Source organism: Sander vitreus, chromosome 22 (assembly GCF_031162955.1).
Source record: "Sander vitreus isolate 19-12246 chromosome 22, sanVit1, whole genome shotgun sequence".
NCBI lineage: Eukaryota > Metazoa > Chordata > Actinopteri > Perciformes > Percidae > Sander > Sander vitreus.
The window spans coordinates 9,376,345-9,399,800 of NC_135876.1; the positions used below are offsets into that span (position 1 = coordinate 9,376,345).

General features: G+C 41.2%; 1 protein-coding gene across 1 annotated transcript in view; it reads right to left on the bottom strand.

The window, feature by feature from the left end:
* LOC144537155 (matrix metalloproteinase-16-like) overlaps positions 1–23,456 on the bottom strand; it is an 87,705-nt gene that overhangs the window by 18,455 nt on the left and 45,794 nt on the right. The window contains exons 5-6 of the mRNA XM_078280620.1: positions 13,956–14,117; positions 9,039–9,256 (exon numbers count right to left, since the gene is read on the bottom strand). Of these exons, the coding sequence (XP_078136746.1) occupies positions 9,039–9,256; positions 13,956–14,117 (380 nt within the window). The remainder of the gene's footprint in view (positions 1–9,038; positions 9,257–13,955; positions 14,118–23,456) is intronic.

Below are 23,456 nucleotides of genomic sequence, written 5' to 3' on the forward strand. Positions count from 1 at the left end.
TTTAGTAATAATCATACAGTATGACCTGTTGGTTCCTAAAAATCTTTCATTTATTTCAGGTGAGCTATAACATTTATCCATTGCACACAGATTTTCTGTTGTATACAGTACTCTCACACAGACCTTCGCAGGTACATATAGAATAAAGAACGGAGGATGTTGGTGTCTTCTCATCACCTTTAGTTCAATTTAGAAAGGTAAAATGACCAACAAGTTGCTCTTACAAGGCCTGGAACTCCTTTTTTTTATCAGCTTAAGAATTACACTTCAAAATGCCAACTGAGAAATGTTTTGCTAAAAGAGAAGAATATGACATGTTTATCAAGTGACTCACTAGAAGTAGCCTTTAATAGCAGGAATCACATGGATGGTCAGAGAGAAAGAGCCAATCGGGAACAAGGATTGATAAATGAAAAAACAAAAACGGAAAGAACTGTCTTAGCCGAGATTCAGGTCATTGGCGGGTGAGCATCTGCTGCTGCCATGTGTGTGTTTGTGTGAGCGAAGAGGTGAGAATGTGACAGACAGTGGTGTTAGGACATCGGTGTTGCTGACCTCTCACTCAGGCTCGGCTTGACTGAGAGCAGAATGCAGGTGTAAATAATTCAGAGGTGTTGAGGAGTACGATTGAAGCCTGAGAAACCCATGCCAAAAAAAAAGAAAAAAAAAAGAGTTGTTTATTGTGTATTTGTGCGTTTTCTCATCTAAAAGCTACTTCATTGACTGGGACAAAATTGCCCAAACTGCACTAACATAACTGCTACTGTTGTAAATAATGAAGTATGGCCTTGAAACGCAGTCACTACAAGAAGAAGCACTGGTTCAACTTTTCCAACTGCAACGGTTTATGTCCATTACTGTTCATTCTAACATGGCAGCTTTACACTGCGTACACGTGGCAAATGTTCTAATGCATGTCAACAGAGCAGAGTGCAATATGCAGGCAGTTCAATCTGTATGCAAAGCTAACTGTCTCCTGGTTGCAGCTTTACAGTTAGCTTACGTGGTAGCGTTCTTGCTCTTTGCGTTTTTTATTTTTATTTCTTCGTGTTATTTCTGTGCGAATCTACCTATCTATCTATAACATCTGAAAAAGACAATATCTGCATGAGCTTGATACTGTAATTAACTATTTCTTAGCAATAGTTGACTTTTTGAAATAAAGCACTGAACGGTTTAGGGCCAAAATACATTTCTGTTGTGCTGCCATGGAACCATCCAGACCTCCCAGGTTGTCTGGGACAGGTCTACTTCCTGTCCCCAGAGTCAGAACTAAACATGGAGAAGCAGCGTTCAGTGTTTATGCGCCACATATCTGGAACATACTGCCGCAACTCTCACTTCTTTTAAATCAAGGCCTTTCTTTTTGATGCTGCCTTTCTTTAAGTAATTGTTAATTTCTTACACTGCACTGTAACTTTTATTCTTGTATTTCATATCTGCCTTATTCTATTGTAGCTGTTTTTATATTATTAACTGTTTTAAGGGCTATTTGATGTTTAATGTAAAGCACTTTGAATTGCCTTGTTGCTGATTTGTGCAATACAAATAAAGCTGCCTTGCCTTTTAAAAACATCTATCTATATAGGTAAAAAATCTTATCATGGCATTACAAGTCTTTCACATCTTCTGAGACCACTCAGACTTGGGCTGGACTCTCCATCTCTTTCCTTACAGTTACAAAAAAGGAGAAAGATACTGAGTAGAGTGGACAGCTCACTGCCCGCTTGGCCACTGTGTTCTCATTAATTGATGTCGGAATCAAAGCTTGTCTCCAACATCAGCGGCCAGTGTGTGCAAGTGGTCAATCCTGAACCGCAAGGCACGCTCCAGCGTCCCAGAATCCCCTGCTCTAAATCTGTCCACATCAAGGAAGGAAGGTCTCTCAGAGACTGGCGAGACCATTGTGATTACACTTAAGACTAGTGGAGAGGAGGAGGACAAGGGTGGCAGTTTCCTTTATTATAGACTGTCTCGGGATGAGAGCTGGGCTGATGAGGGACGTGAGTGTTTTTTCTCTATTTTATCTGACTGTTGGCAGTGAAATAAGCTTTGATTGCATCTATGCAATGGTCTGCAGCTACAAACTTTTGAGCAGGCAAACCATGCATCATATTTAGGCACTTTTAAATGAGAACAGATGTAAACTCAATAAAATGACTTCCCAACCATTCCTGAATCACTGCTTTCCAGAATATGTATTCTTTTATGCTTTAACATAAAGGTCGTAGTGATCTGTGGGCTTTTGATGCTGTGAAGTGGCTCTAAATGGCTGTAAAGTGTATGGAAGTCAATGGAAAAACATTGTCTCTAGAAATAAAAAGTGCATTAGTTGATTTCTCTTCTTATAGTCTATATCGGAAATTCCACCGGATATGCCTAATTTTCGGCCGGATGTCCGTTATCTTCCATTTTCTTTGTGTTGGCATTCTAAAGTGGGGTGGATTTATGAAGACTATGGTTAACTGCTCCTCATATCTGCAGGGTAAATCCAGACAGCTAGCTAGATCTATCCAATCTGAGTTTTCTGTTTTCTGACTAAAAAAACCTTTGAACGTACACATGTTCCACCAAAACAAGTTCTTTCCCGAGACTATTTTGCAGAGGCACCGTTACGCCGTACAGCGCATAGTCGCCCAAGAATATTGTGATTGGTTTAAAGAAATGCCAATAAACCAGAGCACGTTTTTCTCCCATCCCAGAATGCTGTGTGGACTCGCCAGACCCTCCTCCGCAGCGCTGTGGAGGAAGGTCTGGCAATGCGAGACTACCCTTCTTGTAATGTATGTCCTTGTGTGGAGTTTATTGTTCCATTAAGAAAATGTTAAGACTTAAATAGAAGTATATTCTAGGTAATGTCTGCCCTAAAACCGAAAAGCCCGGATTGGATTTTCTGGCTCTACAAACGGACAAGATGGCAGTGAGCCATCAACTTAAATCCAGACTTCTAAATGTCTGCTGGATGATGTCTCAGACTAAATGTCCATCTTTGACTACACTCTGAGCCTGATAGGAAATGAACGCACTCAGTAACTTCCTGTCTGGTCACTGTCTGACAGTATAAGTGATAAGGTCACGGTCTAGTACATTTTTTGTATGGCAGGAGAAAATGCCTGAGAAAAGCACCGTCCATGTATACATGCATATACATGAATGAGTGAATGAATGATTCTCTGTCTCCTATGGGATAGCATATGGTTTCAGGGTTCACAGAAAGTTGAACCCAAAGTGCCTGCAGTCATAAAAGTGGTAGCTGTGTAATTTCACTGAGGCCTTTACTGGTGACACTGGATCTGCACGGCCACACAGATGACTGCGTGAACCTTAGACGACCCTCTGTCACCCCACTGGAGAGAAAAATTATTGATTGCAAAACTTGCTCCTTAACAAGCATGACTCCTAACCTGCCTTTGTAGATTAACGTTCCTCGAATAAATCAGATGCCTCTCAGCATTGTTGGAAACAACACTTATTACAACTACTGTCCATCTGCAATAGTTGCAGTTCCGTTCAAGAAACGGAGATCCTTTAGCTGTAAAGAAACAAAAACATTCAACCTAAATTTTTCAGTCAGGCTTGCTTATTCGACTTCAATTCCAAAATTTGGAAGGTATAATGGAAATAATTAACCTTTTACCTCCTTTATTGGTAACTGCAACATTATCACTGAAGCTAAAGGGGCACTAATCCGATTTTACACATGAAGTGTGGTTTACACACCTCAAGGAGTATGAAAACAAACAGTAATGTCTTCTGTGGCTCTTAAAGCAGCTTTGCCATGTTTGAAATAATAACCCTGATGATGTCGTCGGCTTTGGCTTTAAACTAAAAAAAATTGTAACAGAAAGCCTGCGTTGCAAATTAGAGGTGTGGGGTTTGAAAGAAGTGGGTATTCCGGAGGCGGGGGGGGGGGTCTAATCAACTATTGGGTTGCATCATGGGAAGTGTAGGAGCCATCGTTTTCGCAGCTTGACTAATAGTAAGGACCAAAAGTTAGGATGTCTCTGCTGCACAGGTTTTGACTATTCTTTTTCTAAATGTTTTCATAAAATCTGTCTCTTGTGTGTCCGCCAACTTTATAGAAGTGCAATACCACATTTTTAATTTGCTCCACTACTTACTGTATTGTATTACATGACACTGATAATAACAAAACTTCTAAGTCCTGCTCTAATACGGAATACATTTGCCTTCATGACTGCATACAATTGCATATGGAACAGTTTCTCTCACAGTTCATGATGCGCTGCACTATGTAGTGATTCTGAAAGTGGAACATTTAAATATGTTTTTAAAACAATAACCTCTCTAACATCTCTGTTGGGCAAAGTGAGACGCCTGGTTTCACCATTTTGGGTTGTAAAAAACATTTTTAAAAGGCCTGCGGCTGCAGGGGCCTGTCCTAGTGCCCATCATGAGTGTGACTAACTAGAAAAGGCTCTGAAAGTCTAGCATGGGAAAACAAACTTTTGTTAAAACTTTCTGGTATCCTATTGCAAGAGTTGATTGAGAAAAAAAACCTTTCTATTTACATGTAAATGTTTGTGGAGGCAATCTACAAATCTGTAGACTTAAATATACTTTTAAAGACAGAAAATAAGCAAGCAGGAATATTTACATAAGGTTTTGACAGACTAATCTTCAGAGATGTGGCATGAATGACTCAACAATGTAACTCTTTTCTTTGCCATGTTTTCCCTTTAGGAGACCAACAGGTTCCAAGTAAGATTTAACAAAAGCACACAGTCAAAAAGTAATACATTTCAACAGTAAACAGTACCACTCAAAAGTTTGGACACGCATTCAAGTGAATAAGAAAACATGTCCTAACTTTTGACTGGTACTGTAAATGCAGCTTTTGCTTTAGGACTGCTCCCAGTGAGTCGATTAATCGACTATTCGGTGGTTTTGGTCTTAGTCGACTAAGATTTCTTTAGTCGAATAGTCATGTTTTTATGCTTCTTTCATGCTGACTTATTTCCAAGAAAATTTTGAGCACATCTCCGGCAAACACAAGATTTTAAGTGGTGCTTTTGCATGACTCTTTGTAGAGAAACTCAGATTTACACATCTGTCGATTAAACCAACTAATCGATTAGTCGACAAAATCGTACGTGCGTTAGTCGACTATCTTTAGTCGAGGACAGCCCTGTTTTGCTTTATAGGAAACTCCAGTTGCTCTCAGTGTATTTCACAAGATAAACTCATGTAAAGTCTTCTCTCTAAACCCCCCCACCCTCTAAACCCCTCCTGTGGACCTCGGGGGCTGTGAGACTCCTGAGATCTCCGCTATAATGACTTGGCATCGACTTGACTCTGCTCTTCCAAAACAATCAAGTGGGGACAAGCTGTGCAGGCCAAATGGACCTACAGCATGAAGTAACCAGGTGGACAATCAATCGTATAATCAAGGGGGGGGGGGAAGAAGAAATTACCCAATGGCAGAAACATGAATTCAAATAAAAACTGAAACCAGAGGTAAGAACCGGCTGTAAGTCATTCCTATTCAGTCAGCCATCATTCTAACGAGTCTTTAGTCCAATACGTAGACCTTGGCATGCTCTAAAGGGAATATATCAAGCTCTAGAGTAACACAAACATCTCCAATTAGTACTCCAGATCAACTGTTTTACAGTTGGGCGGCTTCATCTACCAGGAGGAAAGTAGGCATTAACTTGATACCTCAGTCTTCTTGGAGAAAATTGGCAAAACACTCACTGAGAATCAAGAAATATTAGGACCACCTGCTCCTCCTGTGAAACACACTTACAGAGTGGATCCAAGTCAAACCAGTGATCCCTTAATGATTTCACTCTACTAAAGACATTTGATTCACTGGCCGAGATGTGGATTATGCAAAAAGGCGAGCAAACATTTATGAGTCATGATATTACTGGTGGTCCTAATGATGGGAACACAGTGGATTTACAACTGCACTTTCATGTGTTCTGTAACAAATCATCCCTCTGCGTCAGTCTTTCCCCTCCACTTCTCTACACCTTTGGGAAAAATGTGAGCTTCTAAAGGCCAACAGAGAGAAACATTCATCAAAACCTTTAAACTGATGGCGCCAAAGCTCTCTTCACATCGGTGGTGATGCCCACTTCACACTCCTACTTCATACACTTTACCGTTTTCATTTTTATTTTTGTTTACATATACAGAACTCTAAAATGTGGCTTAAAATTTGGATTACAGACATGTCTGTTTATAGCCTTTGCATGTTGGTTGTTTTTTGAGTGCCATTTGAATGCAAACACTCCTCTCATCTACAGAGCACATCCAGTACAGTAGTACTGCCACACCTCATTGTCCTTTTTGCTTATGAGTTAATTATGGAGGCCTACATTTCATTCATAGTATTAATTGGAAAGCTGGCTGTAATAGGCAGAGAGTTTAAACAAGAGGGGGAGCCATGCTGTTAATTGCTAACAGCAATTTACATATGCGGCCCCTGTGGATCGGCCTCCACAGTGTGCTTAGAGACTTATTTGGCACACTAAGGAATGTGGGAGTTATTACCATGAACTAAGCTACAGTCTGAAAATGTATCCGTAAGGTTTCTACAAGCGTATTTAGTAGAGTATCAGTGCAATACTAAAGAAAGAATAGCATATTAATAAATCCAGCAAACCAAAATGTTTGGATTTACACTCAGTTGCTGAAAAGCTGCTCGCAGGCCACAAAACATCCCATCTCAGCAACTCAGGTAATATAAAACATATGAACTGGAAGTGCCTTATGTTTAAAGCGCATAATAAAACTAACACCTTGTTTAAGTTCAGCCGGGGACCTTTGTCACTCATTCTCGCTTTGCTGTGAACTATAAAAAATAAAGGCAAACACTTACAAAAAAGAAAAGAAAATGTTATTTGTAAAGTCAATCCATACATGCGAGCGGGACAATAAACAGTACATGGCCCTAGTATTATACTTGGGACAGTGCTACTGCGTCACAAATACATGTCCAAAGCGTGGACATCAGAATCATTTTCAGGTTTAGCTTTCACTACAAGACGATCTGTCAGATTGGATGAGGTACAACAGGAGAACGGCATGGTAAAAACACAAAGGGATACCTATCTGAGCACATTTCAAGAAACATCAGGAAAGTAATCACATTTGGTTTAATGCCCTGGATTATATACAAAAAAAAACAAAAAAAAAAACGAGATGACACAGAATCTGTCCATCAGCTGATGCTCTTAAAAATGATTAGATTTTAGTAAATAACAGCAGGTAAACAACATCAAAGCAACGTTTGATTAGCTATGACAAATTAAAGTAGAAGGACTGGCATGCTCACACTACAGACATCATTCTTTGCACCAATGCACCTAAATTCCATTTCAAACCCATAGATACACTACATGTGTTTTAGAGCCAAACTGGCCTTGTATATTTCACTTCCTAAACTAAATAAAAAGGTTGGCTGATGCGGAACATCCTTTTGGTCGCCACAGCACCACTGAGCAGAAATCCCATGATGCTCATCACGCCCTCGGATCAGGCTGCTGCCCTAGGAGTACTAAAGGGTGACAGCAGCTACTGCAGGCACCAACGTGATAGAGACAGAGGCTGTATTTAGACTAATAAACACAATTTGATTGATCCCCAGTGGGGAAAATAAAATGTTAAACTCTGTTTGTTGGAACGCACTACACACGATGCCTTGCTCAAGAGCACCTTGGCAGTGCCCAGGAGGTGAAGTGGCATCTCTCCAGCTAGTCATCCACACTCCATACTTTGGTCCGTACAGGGACTTGAACCGTCGACCCTCCGGTTCCCAAACCAACTCCCCACAGACTGAGCTACTGCCTCCCCCGAAGCCTTTAGAAGATATTATTCACACAAACAGAGACAGTGTGAACAGTGTAATTTTGGTTAAATATCTTCACAAGTAACAGCTCTTGTTCCAAGCTGGATTTATGTATTTGAGTGTAAAGAAAACACTCAGAGAGAAGGGTGAGAGAGGACAGCAAGGGGTTTTCCCCCTGGCTCCACAAGCCTCACATTTAACCATTGAATACTATCTATTTATATCCCCAGAAAAATACAGTTACACTCACATAAAGCATCAGACGCACTCGTTCTCCTTTCTGTGGTGAACACAGGACATCTGTGTTGCCCCAAGGTTTTTCTCTGTTGCTTACCGCATGTTGCCAAGGTCTTGCGCTTACGAGCTTAGACCAAGGATAAAGATGCATTAAGGGACATGTGTACACTTTTTTCTCTTGCATGAGAATGAAAACCAGGCTGAGTTTGTTGGGAGAGCGAAAACCTGTGCTGCACTGTGCATGGCATGGCGTTTCTTCTTAGTAAAACATCCATTTCTCCCAAACTCCTGCTCAAATGACCTAAAGTAATCTGGAAAGAGCTCCTTTTAGACATAATAGCTGCTTTAATTATGCACTGGAATACACAGCTACTCGTTTTAAGATGATTGAGGAGAGTCCGCCATATTTCTACAAGCTATAAACACAGTGTCAGATTTTCTCTTTTCTACTAACGTGTAGAAAACAAAAAAAACAAAATCAACCAAATAATTTATATTACATCCAAGTGAGCCATTCCCACATTATGCACAATATGCAAATACTGAACATGAAGCAGATTAGTAGAACAGCTCCCACTCTGTATATTTAGGTAATCCTTGAAGCTCTCTAGCAAGCTCTCTCTCTCTCTCTCCACAGGGTGTATTCAAACCTGCAGGCCATTTCCATTGGTCTGATTCAAGGGATGAGTCGTTCTTTGGTTGCATTTATTAGCCAATTACGTTACACGTTATAGCAGTAAATCTCATGCAGGAAAGGACTCGCTTCGGGCATATATTGTTGGTTTGAAAATATGATATGAAACTACCCTTCAACAAGATCTGACAAGTTTGTTTGGCCTCTAACAATTGATTGCTGTGCTCTCACACCGCTAAGAAATCCAAATGTGGATAAAACAGCTCCAGGGTTAATAATGACTCTTCAAAACAAACAAAATGTGAATTTGCCCCGGGTTTGTTTTGATATGACAGACTTGTCACTTACCTTGAATACGAACATTTCTCTCCTCAGTATGGCCAGGGTGTTGAAGCCTCCATCGCAGATGTGGGGTTTAGCGTTGGGGTGGGACGGCCTATCTCCTGGGGGCAGCCTCGGAGGTCGTGTCTGCCTGTCTGGCTTGCGGGGGTCTGATGGAGGATGGGAGCGAGGAAGGGGCGCCGTTGGCAAAGGCTTGGTGGGCTGGGGAAGCTTATCAGGAGGTCCTGGAGGCAGTCAGAGGAAAATATCTCACTTGTCGTGATACATAGAACTGCAACACGTACCATTTGCAACCAGAGATGTCTGGGGGCAAGTCGTTTAATTTAGACCACACCTTGTCATACCCTACTAAAGAACAACAATATACTGTAAACACATTGCAATGGATGCAGCTAAGTGCATATGTAAGATATTAAATGTGAATCTGAGTTTCTCACAAGTTAAAACTCTCCTTCAACAACTGTAAACAAATCTCTTAAAGGAATAGTTTGACATTTTGGGAAATACGCTGTGGCATCAGAAGGGGACGTGTAGTAGAGGGACGCTATGTTCCTCTACAGGAGTGGCTACCCCATGACAAGATGGCCGCTACCCGAACTACAGGTCCCAGAATGCACCGCACAGCCTCGGTCCCTTGATTAAAGCAGGTGCTCAGGCATTGAGAGACGCACTGTATGTACTGTTTTGCGTTGGACTATTTTCTGAAAAAGACTGCTCTAAAATAAAAACCTCTGTTTGCTTGCAACTGCGTTGTGGCTGTTCTCTGCCCTACACCCCGCCTGCTGCAAAGAAAAACGACATCACAACGCATATTGGCTTTCTTGCTGAGAGTAAGATGATTGATACCACTATCATGTCTGTACGCTAAATATGTAGCTACAACTAGCAGCCGGTTAGCTTAGCTCTGCACAAAGGCTGGAAATGGAGGGAAGCAGCTAGCCTGTTGGTCCAATGGTAACAAAATCCAATTACGAGCATCACTGAATAACACACAACGTTGCCAGGCAACCATTGGTGACTGCTTGCCTACCAGAGTGACGTCAAGACTCCAGGAAGTCACTGCGACTGGCCAAAGAATTGTCAGGACCATACAGATCAAACAAACAAGACGTAACATGTGAATTAGTTAACTTTAGAGGTAATTGGAGGATTTTGCAACCCTAGGACAGAGCCAGGTTAGCAGTTTCCCCCCAGTCTTTATTATTTTCAAACTATTCAATCAAATGAAGCAAGGGTATATCAGGCAAAGTAGAAAACTAATTTAGGATAGAGATAATAATTGTAGGCAGATTTCAAAAACATTCTCTTCTCCCGCTCTTCTGAACACATTAGCCCTGAGCAGGAAAACTAGTTTATATGTGCAAGAGTTTTTAGATATTTAGGGTTGTAAACATGCATGCAAATTTAGTGTCAACCACTTTCATTATTACTGTGCCATTTACAGCCAACGAGCCACCTGAGCATGCAGGAGAGCCAAATGTTTAAGCCAAGCTACATTTATTCACCTGTAACTGGAACTACACTGGCAAAAGATGAGGTAAGATATGAAGAGGAAATAGCAACAAGGAGTTGAAGACAAAGAAATAACACACGAGAGATAAAGGAGAAGATAGAAAAAGAAGGTGAGTTCTTGCAAGTTTAACACTGCCAAGTTTAGTGATTCAGCTCACCAAAGCATAATATGATATGTTAAGATTAATAAAACAGACAAAAAGCATAGGCTACGGAATAAAAATGTACATACTGTAGAGATAAAAATGTCCTCGCAAACGGGAGGCCCAGACATGCCTTGGCGTCATTTCACATTCATGATTTACATGAGAGAAAGGGGGCGAGAGACATACAGAGGAAAAACAGAGCGAGGCCAAGCGAGTGGGTTGTGTGTCTGAATAATTGAGCACATGACAACCCATGAATAACACACTGTAACTGTGAAAACCAGGATATGAGTTGCCATGTGTTGATTGGGGCCAACGGATGCAGGAATAGATGTCTGCAATATGAACTCATGAAAAGTATCAATGAGTACTGGTGGCATGTATAAATCATGAGCTTGAAATCTACTGTAAACATTCAGGAGTTATGAATGAATGAATGAATGATTAAATGACTCGACAAATTGTTTACAAGTCAGTGAATGAAAAGAGGATTAAAAAAGGAACTGAATGAACAACCAAGTATTTAACTAAAGGAGTCAATCTATAATTAGCAATTAAACAAAGAAATGAAGGCAAACCACCAAACTAGTTGACACACTAGCTGATCATCGGATAAAGAGGGAACGCTGCTCTGCCAGACATCCACCAGTCCGCACAACTGATCAGCAGGTCTACGTGAGAGATTCCATTCACTGACTAAATGAAATCCTCTGAAATACATCCCAGATTAGTGGAGCCAAAGCACTCTGCTGTTATGTAAGTATTGGTAGGGCTCACAGTCAGATGGGAATGTACAAAAACATGCACAAAACTATGACTATTAAACATGGCAGGCATCTGACAGATTTGGAGTCTTTCAGTCTAATTTTAGCCACTACTCCAGAAATCTTTTCCCCAATGATCCGGATATCTTCAAGTCTTCATGTTAGACTAGTGGTCACATAAAATGCTATCAAGGCCCAAGCCAATCACTGCAGCAGCTCATTTCACTGATTAGTACACTTTAAACAAAAGAGCAGGAAGCTAATCAGTGAGTTTAGCTGGTGAGGTGATTGGCTACTCCTGCGCCTCAACGGCACATCAATGGAAACCAATAGTCTAGACTGAAAACAAAGGAGTCTGAAGAGCCTTTCTGAGTGTCTTTAAAGGGGTAATCCAGCAATTCCATTCCATAAAATCTGGGGGCTCACATGAGTTGCATAAAAATAAAAAAATAAAAGATCAGCAGCAGAAGCTGCGATGTCCTACCTTTTAATCCCTAATATGGGTCAAGATCCCCAAAAAACTGGATCCTACAATTCCCATGATGCAACTTAATACATTTGTAGACCCTCCCTGATGAGTGTTAAATATGTAAGCATGTTGATTTGTATGTACACTAACTACTAAAACAATGTACTATTAGTATAGAATATAATTAGTATGTAGTATGGATTTGCGACACGCGCCTAAGTGTGTTACATACTCAAACACATTGATACATTTGATTTAGTGTACTATTAGATTCTTTACTAATATACTAAGCAGCCGATTACTGGCCTTTTATATACAGTATTTAGGTGCTGAGAGAATGTTCAGTGTAATTATCAGAATTATGTGATATTTGGAGTGCTGCTGTGTAAACAGGAAGTACGCCATTTTCTTTACAGAATCATTTTGCTTTTTTGTTTTTATATATGATCTGTCTTTATTATTTATAATTACTTGCAGGCGGCTAAAGGTTTTCATAAGTTTTGAAGCCAATACATATCCAGTGAAGTTTTGGCTGTTATTATTATCCATGATAAATTATTATGGCTTTGTAAAAAGGAATCTGAGGAATATATGCAACCAGCAGCCGTTTCTCCTACTAGGACCTTAAGGTAAGAAACAGCTGGATGTCCAAAAGTGTAAGAGCGAATCGATCCTCCACATCAAGCTCATCCTACCCCTGTCAGACCTTTTCTTCCCACAATTCCTGTCTGGCTCCCACTGACTGCAAATCAAAGCCCTAACACCTCATTCCCATTTACACTCCTAGACCACTTTTCTTTGTTAATCTCTTACTCCTTGGCTTTCTCACCTCACCCATAATTCTCTTTATTGGTAACCCGTTCACATCTGGTGTTATTCAACCTTGACGTCACCACCCTCTAATTCATCTAAACTGTCCCTGTTTAGCCTCCACATCGCTGTTGCCACGAGGAAGAAAAGGAGGCCAACTACTGCTGGAAAAAAAATAGACTGAGAGACGAGCTGCCATCACTTGTCCTGCCCTTCAACTCTTGGTACAACAGAGAGGAGGAGGGAGGGGCGGCAGCGGAGAGGAGTTAAAGAGAGAGGGATGAGGAGAGATTTGATCGCTTGCCCAGGTCTGTCACTCCCAGAGGGACGAGCCCTGACCATGTAAGCAGATGGCAGGTTCTTTTTTTTTTTTTTGTGTGTGTGTGTGTGTGTGTGTGTGTGTGTGTGTGTGTGTGTGTGTGTGTGTGCGCGCAGCCATTCATGTGACAGACCGTAGTTATCTCAGCGGAGTGTGACTGGTTTACAGCCTTGACAGCTGTACGGGACAATACTGTCACTTCCCACCAAGTTGTTTTTGAACTTGGATGTCAAACTGAGGTGGAGGGCGACAACGTGAATGTAGAAATTCATGTATCTAAAAATGATGGGTTCCTCCGCAACTAATTACATTGAAAAAAGAAAGCACACGGCCAAAATTGAGGTCTTAGCAACATCCGCCCCGATGTACCACTAATACAACTCTGAGAGTGTCAAAATGAAGACTACACTGATGCTTACATAAATCTGTTACCGTCAAATTGAATTTCACACTTCTTAGACACCGGCCCCCAGAGCTACATCAGCTTTATGAGTAGACAAAGCACTGCAATCAGCATCTGACAGCTCCAAATGTGTGTCAATAAGAAAATGTGTAGGTGCTCTGAGGAAAGAGCGTGTTTGCCTCCTTTGATCTAAAATTGAAGTCTTGATCTCGGATGTGTGCTTTATCTGGTTATCAAAGTGGTCTTGTGCTATAACTGGGTTAGAAAAACATAGAATACATTATTCCAGTTATGATGACAAATGTCAGGCTCGCACACACCAAATAAAATGTTTGCTGTGAAATCAATTTATTTCAATTGAATCACAACAATTGGTGGATTTGCTTGCAGGGGTGGATTAAATCTAAGGTTTTATTTTGGTTAAAGTTCAACTTTGGTAAATAAGACCTTAACTGGACTGATAGGTAATCTGTACATCTAAATGAAGCCAGGAGGCTTACCATAAATCTTCTGGATGCCCAGCAGGTCGTCCATGGGCAGTTTGAAGTTGTCAGTGTCCATGTACTGGTAGAAAGGAGCCATGATGGCCGTGGGGTCGTTGGAGTGTTCGAGGCCCAGCGCGTGGCCGAGCTCATGGACCGCCACCAGGAACAAATCGTTACCTAGAAACAGAAAGGAAGAGGAGGGACAGAGAAAAAGAGAGAGCAGTCTGTTATTGCTTTGCTCCACTGTAAGTGAGTTTGTAGCACTTTATATATCGCTCACAAGTTGCACATGTTCTGGCTGGCAGTGGCAGTGTGGTTCCTTCAAAATAAAGTTTTGTACTGCCTGATTTAAATAAACAGGGAAAAGTATCGGGTTAGTTCATGGTTTGACAATAAAATGTGCGGTCCTCGCTATAATATGTATCCAAACATATGTGAATGTGTGTGTGTGAGCATAGATAATCCATGATTTATGCACCTCATGAGTGGATTATGGTGCGAGCCACAGACACTATATACTATAAGAGGAAATATTACACAGGCTTACACACATGTTCACATTCATATATACACGCGCGTACGCACACACACACACAGCACAGAAAATCTAGCGCTCTGTAATTAGTCTGGAGCTGTGGTAAGCCGATGACTACACTTGGTTGACCTTTTGACTCCAAAGCCCTCTGTGGCTGACAGCCAAGCACCAACCCAATCCCAACTGTATTAGTTTTGGGATATTTGGGATTTAAAGCCGCCCCTCCGTGTCCCATTCAATTTCTTCAACTTACATCACTGGCAACCAAAACAACAACAAAAAACACTCCTCCTCTCTGATGTTTCGCCAATTTGTCGGATCCAACTCATAAAGAAACGTATCATCATTGTTGAGAAACACATGGGTATACAATTAGGGTTAGACTGCTATGTCTTATGTATAATTTATAATAGTACACTGGCTGTCTGTGGGAAGCTATTAATGTGATTCCAAGGATGTCTCAGAATAACTGTACTCTTTCATGAATACAACGTTGTAAAATTGTGAAGGCATTAAAATCACAAAGACACTCAACCTTGGTAAAAAAAATAGGGCTTTTTCCAATAGGAATTTAGAATTGAACTGGTCAAATGTTTTGCACAATATCTAAAATCCTCTATTTCAAGGTTTGTTCCTCCGATGCTCTCTCCGCTGCCATCTCTCTTCAGTTTTACCTTTCCCTCTCTTTCTTATCACACTGAGAGACTCGCCGGGAATGAAATAGAGCATCACTTATTCATTGCAATTCCTGCTAGCGTGAGGCACTTATCTGCTGCAAATCTGTCACATGAATAACCAGATCACTTCTTAGCAGGTACAATAAAATGCTTAAGAATTTACGGGCCAGACTACCACAGAGAAATGGCCTATTTTGATATTTGACTGTATTAATGTCAGCAAGTCTTTAACAACGCTGATGTAAAGGACTTCATTGCACGGGTGTAAAAGGACAGATAGGCTGAAAAAGCACTACTCTTCAGCCAAATTCTTCCAATGAATGTAGATGGCTAGTAAAAGTACAGAAACTGAGGCAAAATGTATGCAAGCTTGTAATATTGAAGTGTCTGGAGATAAGATTTTATAGCAAATAAAGAGAGGTGCAGAGGAGAAGGGAGATAAAGAGAAGAGAGAAAGGGCTCAGTGCATTTGGAATCACTTCTGAAGGAAACAGGGTCACCCGATCTTCAGGCCATCTCCTATGGTTATCCATGATACATTATTATGGCTTTGTAAAAAGGAATCTGAGGAATATATGCAACCAGCAGCCGTTTCTCCTACTAGGACCTTAAGGTAAGAAACAGCTGGATGTCCAAAAGTGTAAGAGCCAATCGATCCTCCACATCAAGCTCATCCTACCCCTGTCAGACCTTTTCTTCCCACAATTCCTGTCTGGCTCCCACTGACTGCAAATCAAAGCCCTAAATTCAACACCTCATTCCCATTTAAACTCCTACACCACTTTTCTTTGTAAATCTCTTACTCCTTGGCTTTCTCACCTCACCCATAATTCTCTTTACATTCCACTATACGTCACTTTAGTGGGAGCAGGGGACTAACAGTGTGCAATGAAGCAGTTTTAAACGTCAAAATAGCATTGTCAAATTAATTGTGGTACAGAAGCTAGTAGGGGTGTAAGAAAAAAGATCGATACACTTGAGTATCGTGATATTTTATTTTACAATACTGTATCGATTTTCAAAAAGGCAATATTGATTTTATTTATTTTTTTACGTTCAGAAATATTCATGTAAGACAGTGAGACGCACCACTAGTGTCCTTACCTAGCAGTGCCTGACTTTTTGATAGAAGCTAACAATGTAGCTATGCCTGAAAAAAAACAATATATCGCCTTACATACAGTATCGCAATATATTGAATCGTGACCCATGTATCGCGATAGGTATCGTATCGCCAGATTCTTGCCAATACACAGTCCTAGAAGCTAGTGCAATTATTGTACAGAAATGTGATAACTGGTAGTTTTTAAATGGTAGATGTGTCTGTCAACACATTCAACTACAGAAGCATTCCCTGCATTGATGCTGACTGGAATCCTTTTTGAATTAGTTTTTGAATATGAAAACTCATTGACCCTAATGTATTGGCTGAGTTATAGATGTAATGGGAGTGAATGGAGGCTTTCAACACTTCTGCATTAGACTGCAATGCATTACAGTAAATATTGTAACTGATAAACTACACATCAGTCGTGGTGTTCAAATGAATCATTGCATCGATGCATCGCGTTTCGGACGTGGATGATTCTGCATCGATGCAGTGACAGACCATAATCGCTTATTGCCTAATGATGTTGCTTGTTCATTTTTAGTTTTTGCCTCTTGTCTGCTGTGTTCAGACTCCGCTACATTCAGGAAGTGCCTTTTAAGAGCAGATGCAAAAAAAAAAATGGGCGTTCATATACATCTGACTGCTTGAATTTCTTGATGAAAACCATGTGTAGCAATATATAATAAATTTAAGGAGGTGGCACATCATGATTGCATCAAAATTGAGCATTTCGAGATTTTAATTTGAGTTTCTAGTGTATACAATTGCTAAGCTGTACGTACAGTAGGACTAAAAGGCCTCCATAGTTTTAATGCACTATACAACTCATGATAACTCTGTACATGTCATCAAAGTGAGCTTACACAGTTCGTCAGTGTGTGGACTGTGAATGGAGTTCATTCCGCTGTGTTATGCTGTACTCACAAATGGTCTGCCATAGATTTTAATGCATTAATGCATAACAAATAATACCTTTAATGAATGTTATCAATAAGAAAAATCATAGCAACCATCTACAAAAAAATATGCATTATTTGGGATATGAATCATTTTGGTATCATTAAACCATAGAAGCCAAATATAATTTTTTTTTTTTAAAGAAATAACTCATTAAATATGCAGACAAATGCAGTACGAGTACATAAGCGCTGAACCAGTGCAGGTCCTGCTACTACAGATGCTCTGGTCACATCAGCTGCACGAGGAAAGTGATGGACTTTCCGTCTGTCTTTTTCCATCTCCGTCTTGTTCTTTCACAAAATTGAGTCAGCCTTTCTGCCTCCTAGGGCCATCTAATGTTAGTGTTGTCACTTTGCTTCCGTTGGTTATGTAAGTCACGCTGTGGTGGACAGGGACGTCCTGTGCGCTGCGGGGCCACAAACAAAGCCGGGGAGATTTATACTGCCTGGCTAATTATCAGCTGGATGGACGGTGTAGCCAGAGCCTACACAGGGGATGGTAGAGAGTGGAGAGAGATGGTATGAGGTAGAGGTATAACGATGCATTGATCTGGATCGATGCATCGATTCAATCCTTAATGATCCAATATTATCGATTAGGCTGTCAAAATAACGCGTTAATTTCGATTAATTAACCTGAGAACAAATAACGCGTTAAAAAAAATAACGCAGATTAATCCATTCCATATTGACGTTTGACCCGGAACCGTTCTAGCCACCATTGGACTGTAAAATGAAGGAGGGAGACGAGAATGTTCTGCCTGGATTATTAATTGGAACATTTACTTGTAAAAATCTTCTTTCTGCCGACCCTGGCTATCGAAATCTGGTGCCACTGATATGTCTGCGCTTCTCTCTGATGCTCTGAAACACAAACACCGCTGCACGTGACGCTAGTTAACACTATACTCGACAGCAGCTAACGTTAGCCTACCGCTAGCTAGTAGCTGGATTAAACACGGTTAAAATGCTGACAGCTAACGCTAAATGGTGTAAAGTTTGACTGTGTTTTACTGTAGAGGATTCAACACCGGGATGTAACAATCTGCAGCTGCCGTCGGAGAAACAACACAGCCGGTGCGTTCAATGAAACTGGTAAACTACAGCCTCGTGGTGCATTTGAAGTTATTGTAAATGTCCTTTTCCCATCTGATGGTTCAACAGTAATTTACTACTGAAATTAGTTACTGTTATTGTTATACATTATTATTAAATCATTTCATTTTGACCATATGGCCTTAGCAATAAACAAGCCGTTCTTTAATGTCACCGACTGTTGTTTAGTACCCTTTTTTTTTCTTTTCTTACTTTCTTAAAAAGTATCGGTTCAGGCACCGTTAATTATGTATGCGATTAATTTCGATTACTTAATCACAGAGTATGTAATTAATTAGATAAAAAAAATCAATTGACAGCCCTATTATCGATACAAAGTTTAAAATATCGATACATATTGTCATCTTCAGGATGCGCCTTTATTTTGAAATTCCCACTCAATTTTCGTTCTTTTTATTAAAGAGGGTAGTTTGTTTTTAATTTGAATGTCTGAAAGACCTTAGTAATGAAATTATCAATAAATATATATATAAATGGAACTGATTGTGTTAAATAGGCTCATGGTATCGTATTGGTCGCAGGCCCCTGAACTGAATCAAATCGACATGACATCGGCAAATATTGTATAGCTGATTTACATCCCTAGTATGAGGCAGACAGCGAAGCATGAAAGAGAAAGAGGTAACGCGAGGGAATAGTGTACAAGAGGAGAAAAGAAGCAAGATGAAGGCGAGAGACAAAGTTACGGGAGGGAGGAAGAGATGAGTGGGAGACAAAGACACAAAAGAGTAGCTAAATAAAGCAATAAAAAAGACGAGGTAAAATGAAAAGAATGGGTGTTTGGAGTGATACAACGCATGAGGAAAAAGTGGGGGAAAACACAGGATGATTAAGAGAAGGGGAAAAACTAAGGAGAGGAAAACGATAAGGCTCGGGACTATTTGTTATCTTGTGAGATGTTCCAATGTTCCTGCAATTACAAACGATGGAGATGATGAATTACACAACTGTAATCTTTGACCCTGGCATTTGTAACATCACCTTCCTGCCAGTGGCTGTATCTCAGAAAATAAAGTGAGAGGGCTTCAACAGCAGGATACAGCTGAAGAAAACAATGCCAGGAGATGAAATACATTACTAAGCTGTGCAGGGCTTGTGTGATAACCCACTTGAGGGCAACACTTTTTTTGTAATTGGGAGAAAAAGTCCTATTTTTCGTCATTATCATCTATGCCATGTGCTGGTTTGAGCAGGAATTTAGCATAATAAGAAGGCATCCAAAGAAACAATTGCATTCATAAAAGCTACATTTGATGTAAAAAAAAAAAAAAAATATATATATATATATATATATATAAAAAAAATCCAGACCCGTTAAATTAACTTTTTCCCCATGTTAAGTGGGCAATGATCATAGTGGCAGCCTGTGGCAGCAGTCTGCTGACTCTCTCCTCAGGGTAGGTCAAGGTTGCTGCTAATGAGATGTGTGTGCAGCCAAGCAGAAGAAAAAAAAAACCCAGAAAAATAAAAAAGGGAAGATAAAGTGGAAGAGGTGGAGGAGGAGAGTCACTGGAGATTTATGATGAGAAGTAGCTCTCCCTGTCTTTCCCCACAGGGTTGCAGTAAAGTAAACAGGGGTTGTGATTAGAAACCAGAAACCTCTACCTGCTCTTTCTCCATAATTTACTGGCTCCCTGCACATGCCACTACTGCTACAGCCCATCTGCTGGCTGGGGGCACATGTGGCATGGGAATACTGAGTTTCAGACATAAACACACAGAGACAAACACACGCCGGCCCACAAATCAGATATTGGGCCCTGGACACCGCTGTTCAATTGCAATAATAGCTCAGGTTGTCAGCGCAGGCCTCCGGGGGTCTGTAACCCTCTCTGCTTCCTTACTGTTTAACTAAGCGCCCGTGGTTCACTCAATACATGACATCTGATGTCAGCTAAAAGCATGGCTGACCGGTAGGCTGTCCACTTGTTGGCTTCTGTATTCTTCAGTTTTTTTCCTCAGCTTTTGGATGCTCATAATTTGTCCAAATTACCACGGCTATGAAGCGATACATTTTTTTCTCTCCAGTCAGGGAAGCTTTCGAAAAACATATACCCCGTTAGACATTAAGGCAGTGTTCAGACAGGGAAACAGCGATATGGCGATTTGTAGTAAACTTTATATTTCACAATTATTATTTTCCAGATTGTTTACAGATCACGACGTTCATGACCGCACTTGAATGCAGCATTATTTCACTGAGAAAGAGAGAAAGAAAAGAGACGGAGTGGCTGTGCTATGTTGTTTGGCAAACATTCAGCTGTTACACAAACTCCTGGGCAGTTCAGTGCTTGTGTTTCGTTAGTTTTTTTTACCCTCATAGTGTTTCAAAACCTTCTTGTTGCAGCGATAGAGGCAGAGACTGTACGGGTGGTTTCCTGTACGGGACTCTCTCACCGCCTCAAAACAGACTGACAAGTCTGATCGCTGGTTGCATTTCTCAAAAAATTGAGGAACTCGGGAGTAGAGCCACTGCTCCTTTGTGTCAAAAGGAGCCAGTTGAGGTGGTTCGGGCATCTCGTAAGGATGCCCCCTGGGCGCCTCCCTAGGGAGGTGTTCCAGGCACATCCAGCTGGGAGGAGACCTCTGGGAAGACCCGGACTAGGTGGAGGGATTATATCTCCAACCTGGCCTGGGAACGCCCCGGGATCCCCCAGTCAGAGCTGGTTAATGTGGCCCGGGAAAGGGAAGTTTGGGGTCCCCTGCTGGAGCTGCTGCCCCCGCGACCCGACCCCGGATAATCGGACGAAGATGGATGGATCAACTTTTCAGGTTTTCTCTGGCTCCCACCTGCAACAACCCCTGCCACCCCCCCCGCCGCAGACTGAACGCACTACCACCATTCAAAATGAATGGACAGATCTGCGTTTTTTACGTTTTGAACTAGCAAAAGCCCACAAACAAAGCCATAACAACCTCCTATTGTACAGATGAGGATGCCCAGCAGAGACTGACCATTTTAACTCCACCCTTTCTTAGGAAAAACAGCTGCCCTATTTTACTGATGTTATCTCATTGCTGTTGTTTTCCCGTCCAAGTCTAAGCAAGCATAGGCACGCTCTCTGTCCCAGAGGACCTCAAAAGTTTCCCATTGTTCAGCTCCCACAACGCCCTGACACTGCATGTTCAGGAATGGTCCTGGAAAACCTTGCGCTGCATGGTCAAGTAAATGCAAAAAGGTGTTAATAGTACCGCTTTATGGGCAGAGGTTACTAACCTTTTTTTCTGATGTTCCCCCACAGCCCTGTGAGTGGAAACAATCCTATTTCACAGGAGCGCTGATACAAATCTTTCATTTGTGTCAAAGTACTGTTCATGCAGAACCTCAGTAACATTGAATGGAAGGGGTCACACCTTATCTAAAACAATTCAAACTTGAAAATTGCTTTAATTAAAAGATGGTTTTAAAAAAGCTAAGATGTGAATTAAGCTGGTGACCATGCTGTTACTGTAGGTGCTTCACTGTCCCTGACACTGGCTGAGCGCTCAACAGCGGAGAGCAGGAAAAGGAAGGAAATCAGCTGTTATCCACTAGCTGAGGTGAAGTTCACAATACTGACACTGGATGTTTTTTTCTCTGAGCTGGTATGTCATCAGAAATCAGAGCAAACTTCACCTTGAAGGAAGCTGGAGATATGTAAAGTGAAAAGGAAAAGAAAGAAAAAGTGCAGAGAGGCAGCGGTGAGAACACGGCCGTCCAGGAGTGCTGTGTTGCACTGACACGCTGCCAGAGAATCTCTGCCCAGTGGTTCAGTGCCTGGCTCAGAGGGCCCTGGGCACACACAGCTCGGCTGGCTGTCAAAACACAGCTGTGTGGCTGACTTGACAGAGTGACCATTGTGAAGAATGCAGCCAAAGTACAATGGCTGCATTCTGCTCGATTCACTTTCACACACTGTCTGCTTCCAACATACCCTCACAAGACAAAACGGAAACACACAGTGTGCCATTTGGTGCATTAAACCAAATCAACTTACAGGACCACAAGTATAAAGATAGACACTTTATTTATCCCCGGAAGGAAATTCACGTCACAGCAGCAGTACACGAACAAAAAACACTGAACAAACAAAAGTGCAGGAAATCAACACCAAGGTTTTCACATGTGAAATTCCAAGAACCAAGTTGGAGTCAAAATGTCATTCCTTTCTGGTTTAATGCAGGCATAATTTTAGATTAAAACGTTGTTAGTAGATAATGTATTTGCCCTGCCACCAATACTCAGTCTACAAATAAAAATGGAAAACTCCATCTAATGTGATAAAAAAATGTGATAAATTGGTAAAGTTCCCTGAAATTCCATCACTTCACACCAAAGTTATCACTTTATTTGACCTTTTCTGTGTATCATGTTTGATATTTGAAAAATACCAGTGATGACTATGTTTGGGTACCGAGACCCGGTGCTAATACAGCACCGGTGCCTTAACGGGACGTCCAACAGTCTGCAGCTGCCGTTGTCGGAAAAACATCCCAGACGGTGTGTTTACTTGAAACTTGCCTCGTCAGCCTCGTGGTGCATTCAAGTTACTGTAAAATATCCTTTTCCCATCTGATGAAATAAGTTATACTGTTATTAAATTACAAACACGCCACTGTAAGCTAGGGATGCACTGATCTGATAATGACTCAAACAGCTGGGTCGGATGTCTGTGACCATCGGGCCGATCTCGTCAATCAAATTTGATGTTGTATGATTATACGTGCACATGCAACAAACATGTCCGCTTCTTGTAGGATTTATAAATAAATAACAATTCAGTAAATGTATAGCTCTTCTGAAGATTATCCAGCAGGACAGGTTGTGAGCTGCAACAGACTCAGCCGAGCAGAGCCTACCAGTTTTTTAATGGTAGCGAAGTGATACAGTTTTTCGCCATCCTGGTATCTTGGAGCCAGAAGTGACCATAATTGGACAAAAGGGCGGAGCTGGGGCGGATGACGCATCTAAGCCAGTGTTCTGTATGGTTTCAATGGCGCAAAACGCTAAAGAGGGTAAGTCGCCGATTTTCAACCTTCTGGCGTGAGTTATCCATCGCAGACATTTGTAGGCGGCCAAAACGTTCAAATTAATTTCGTGTGAAAACACACGTTGAGAGGGTCAAAGTTTAAGCTGAA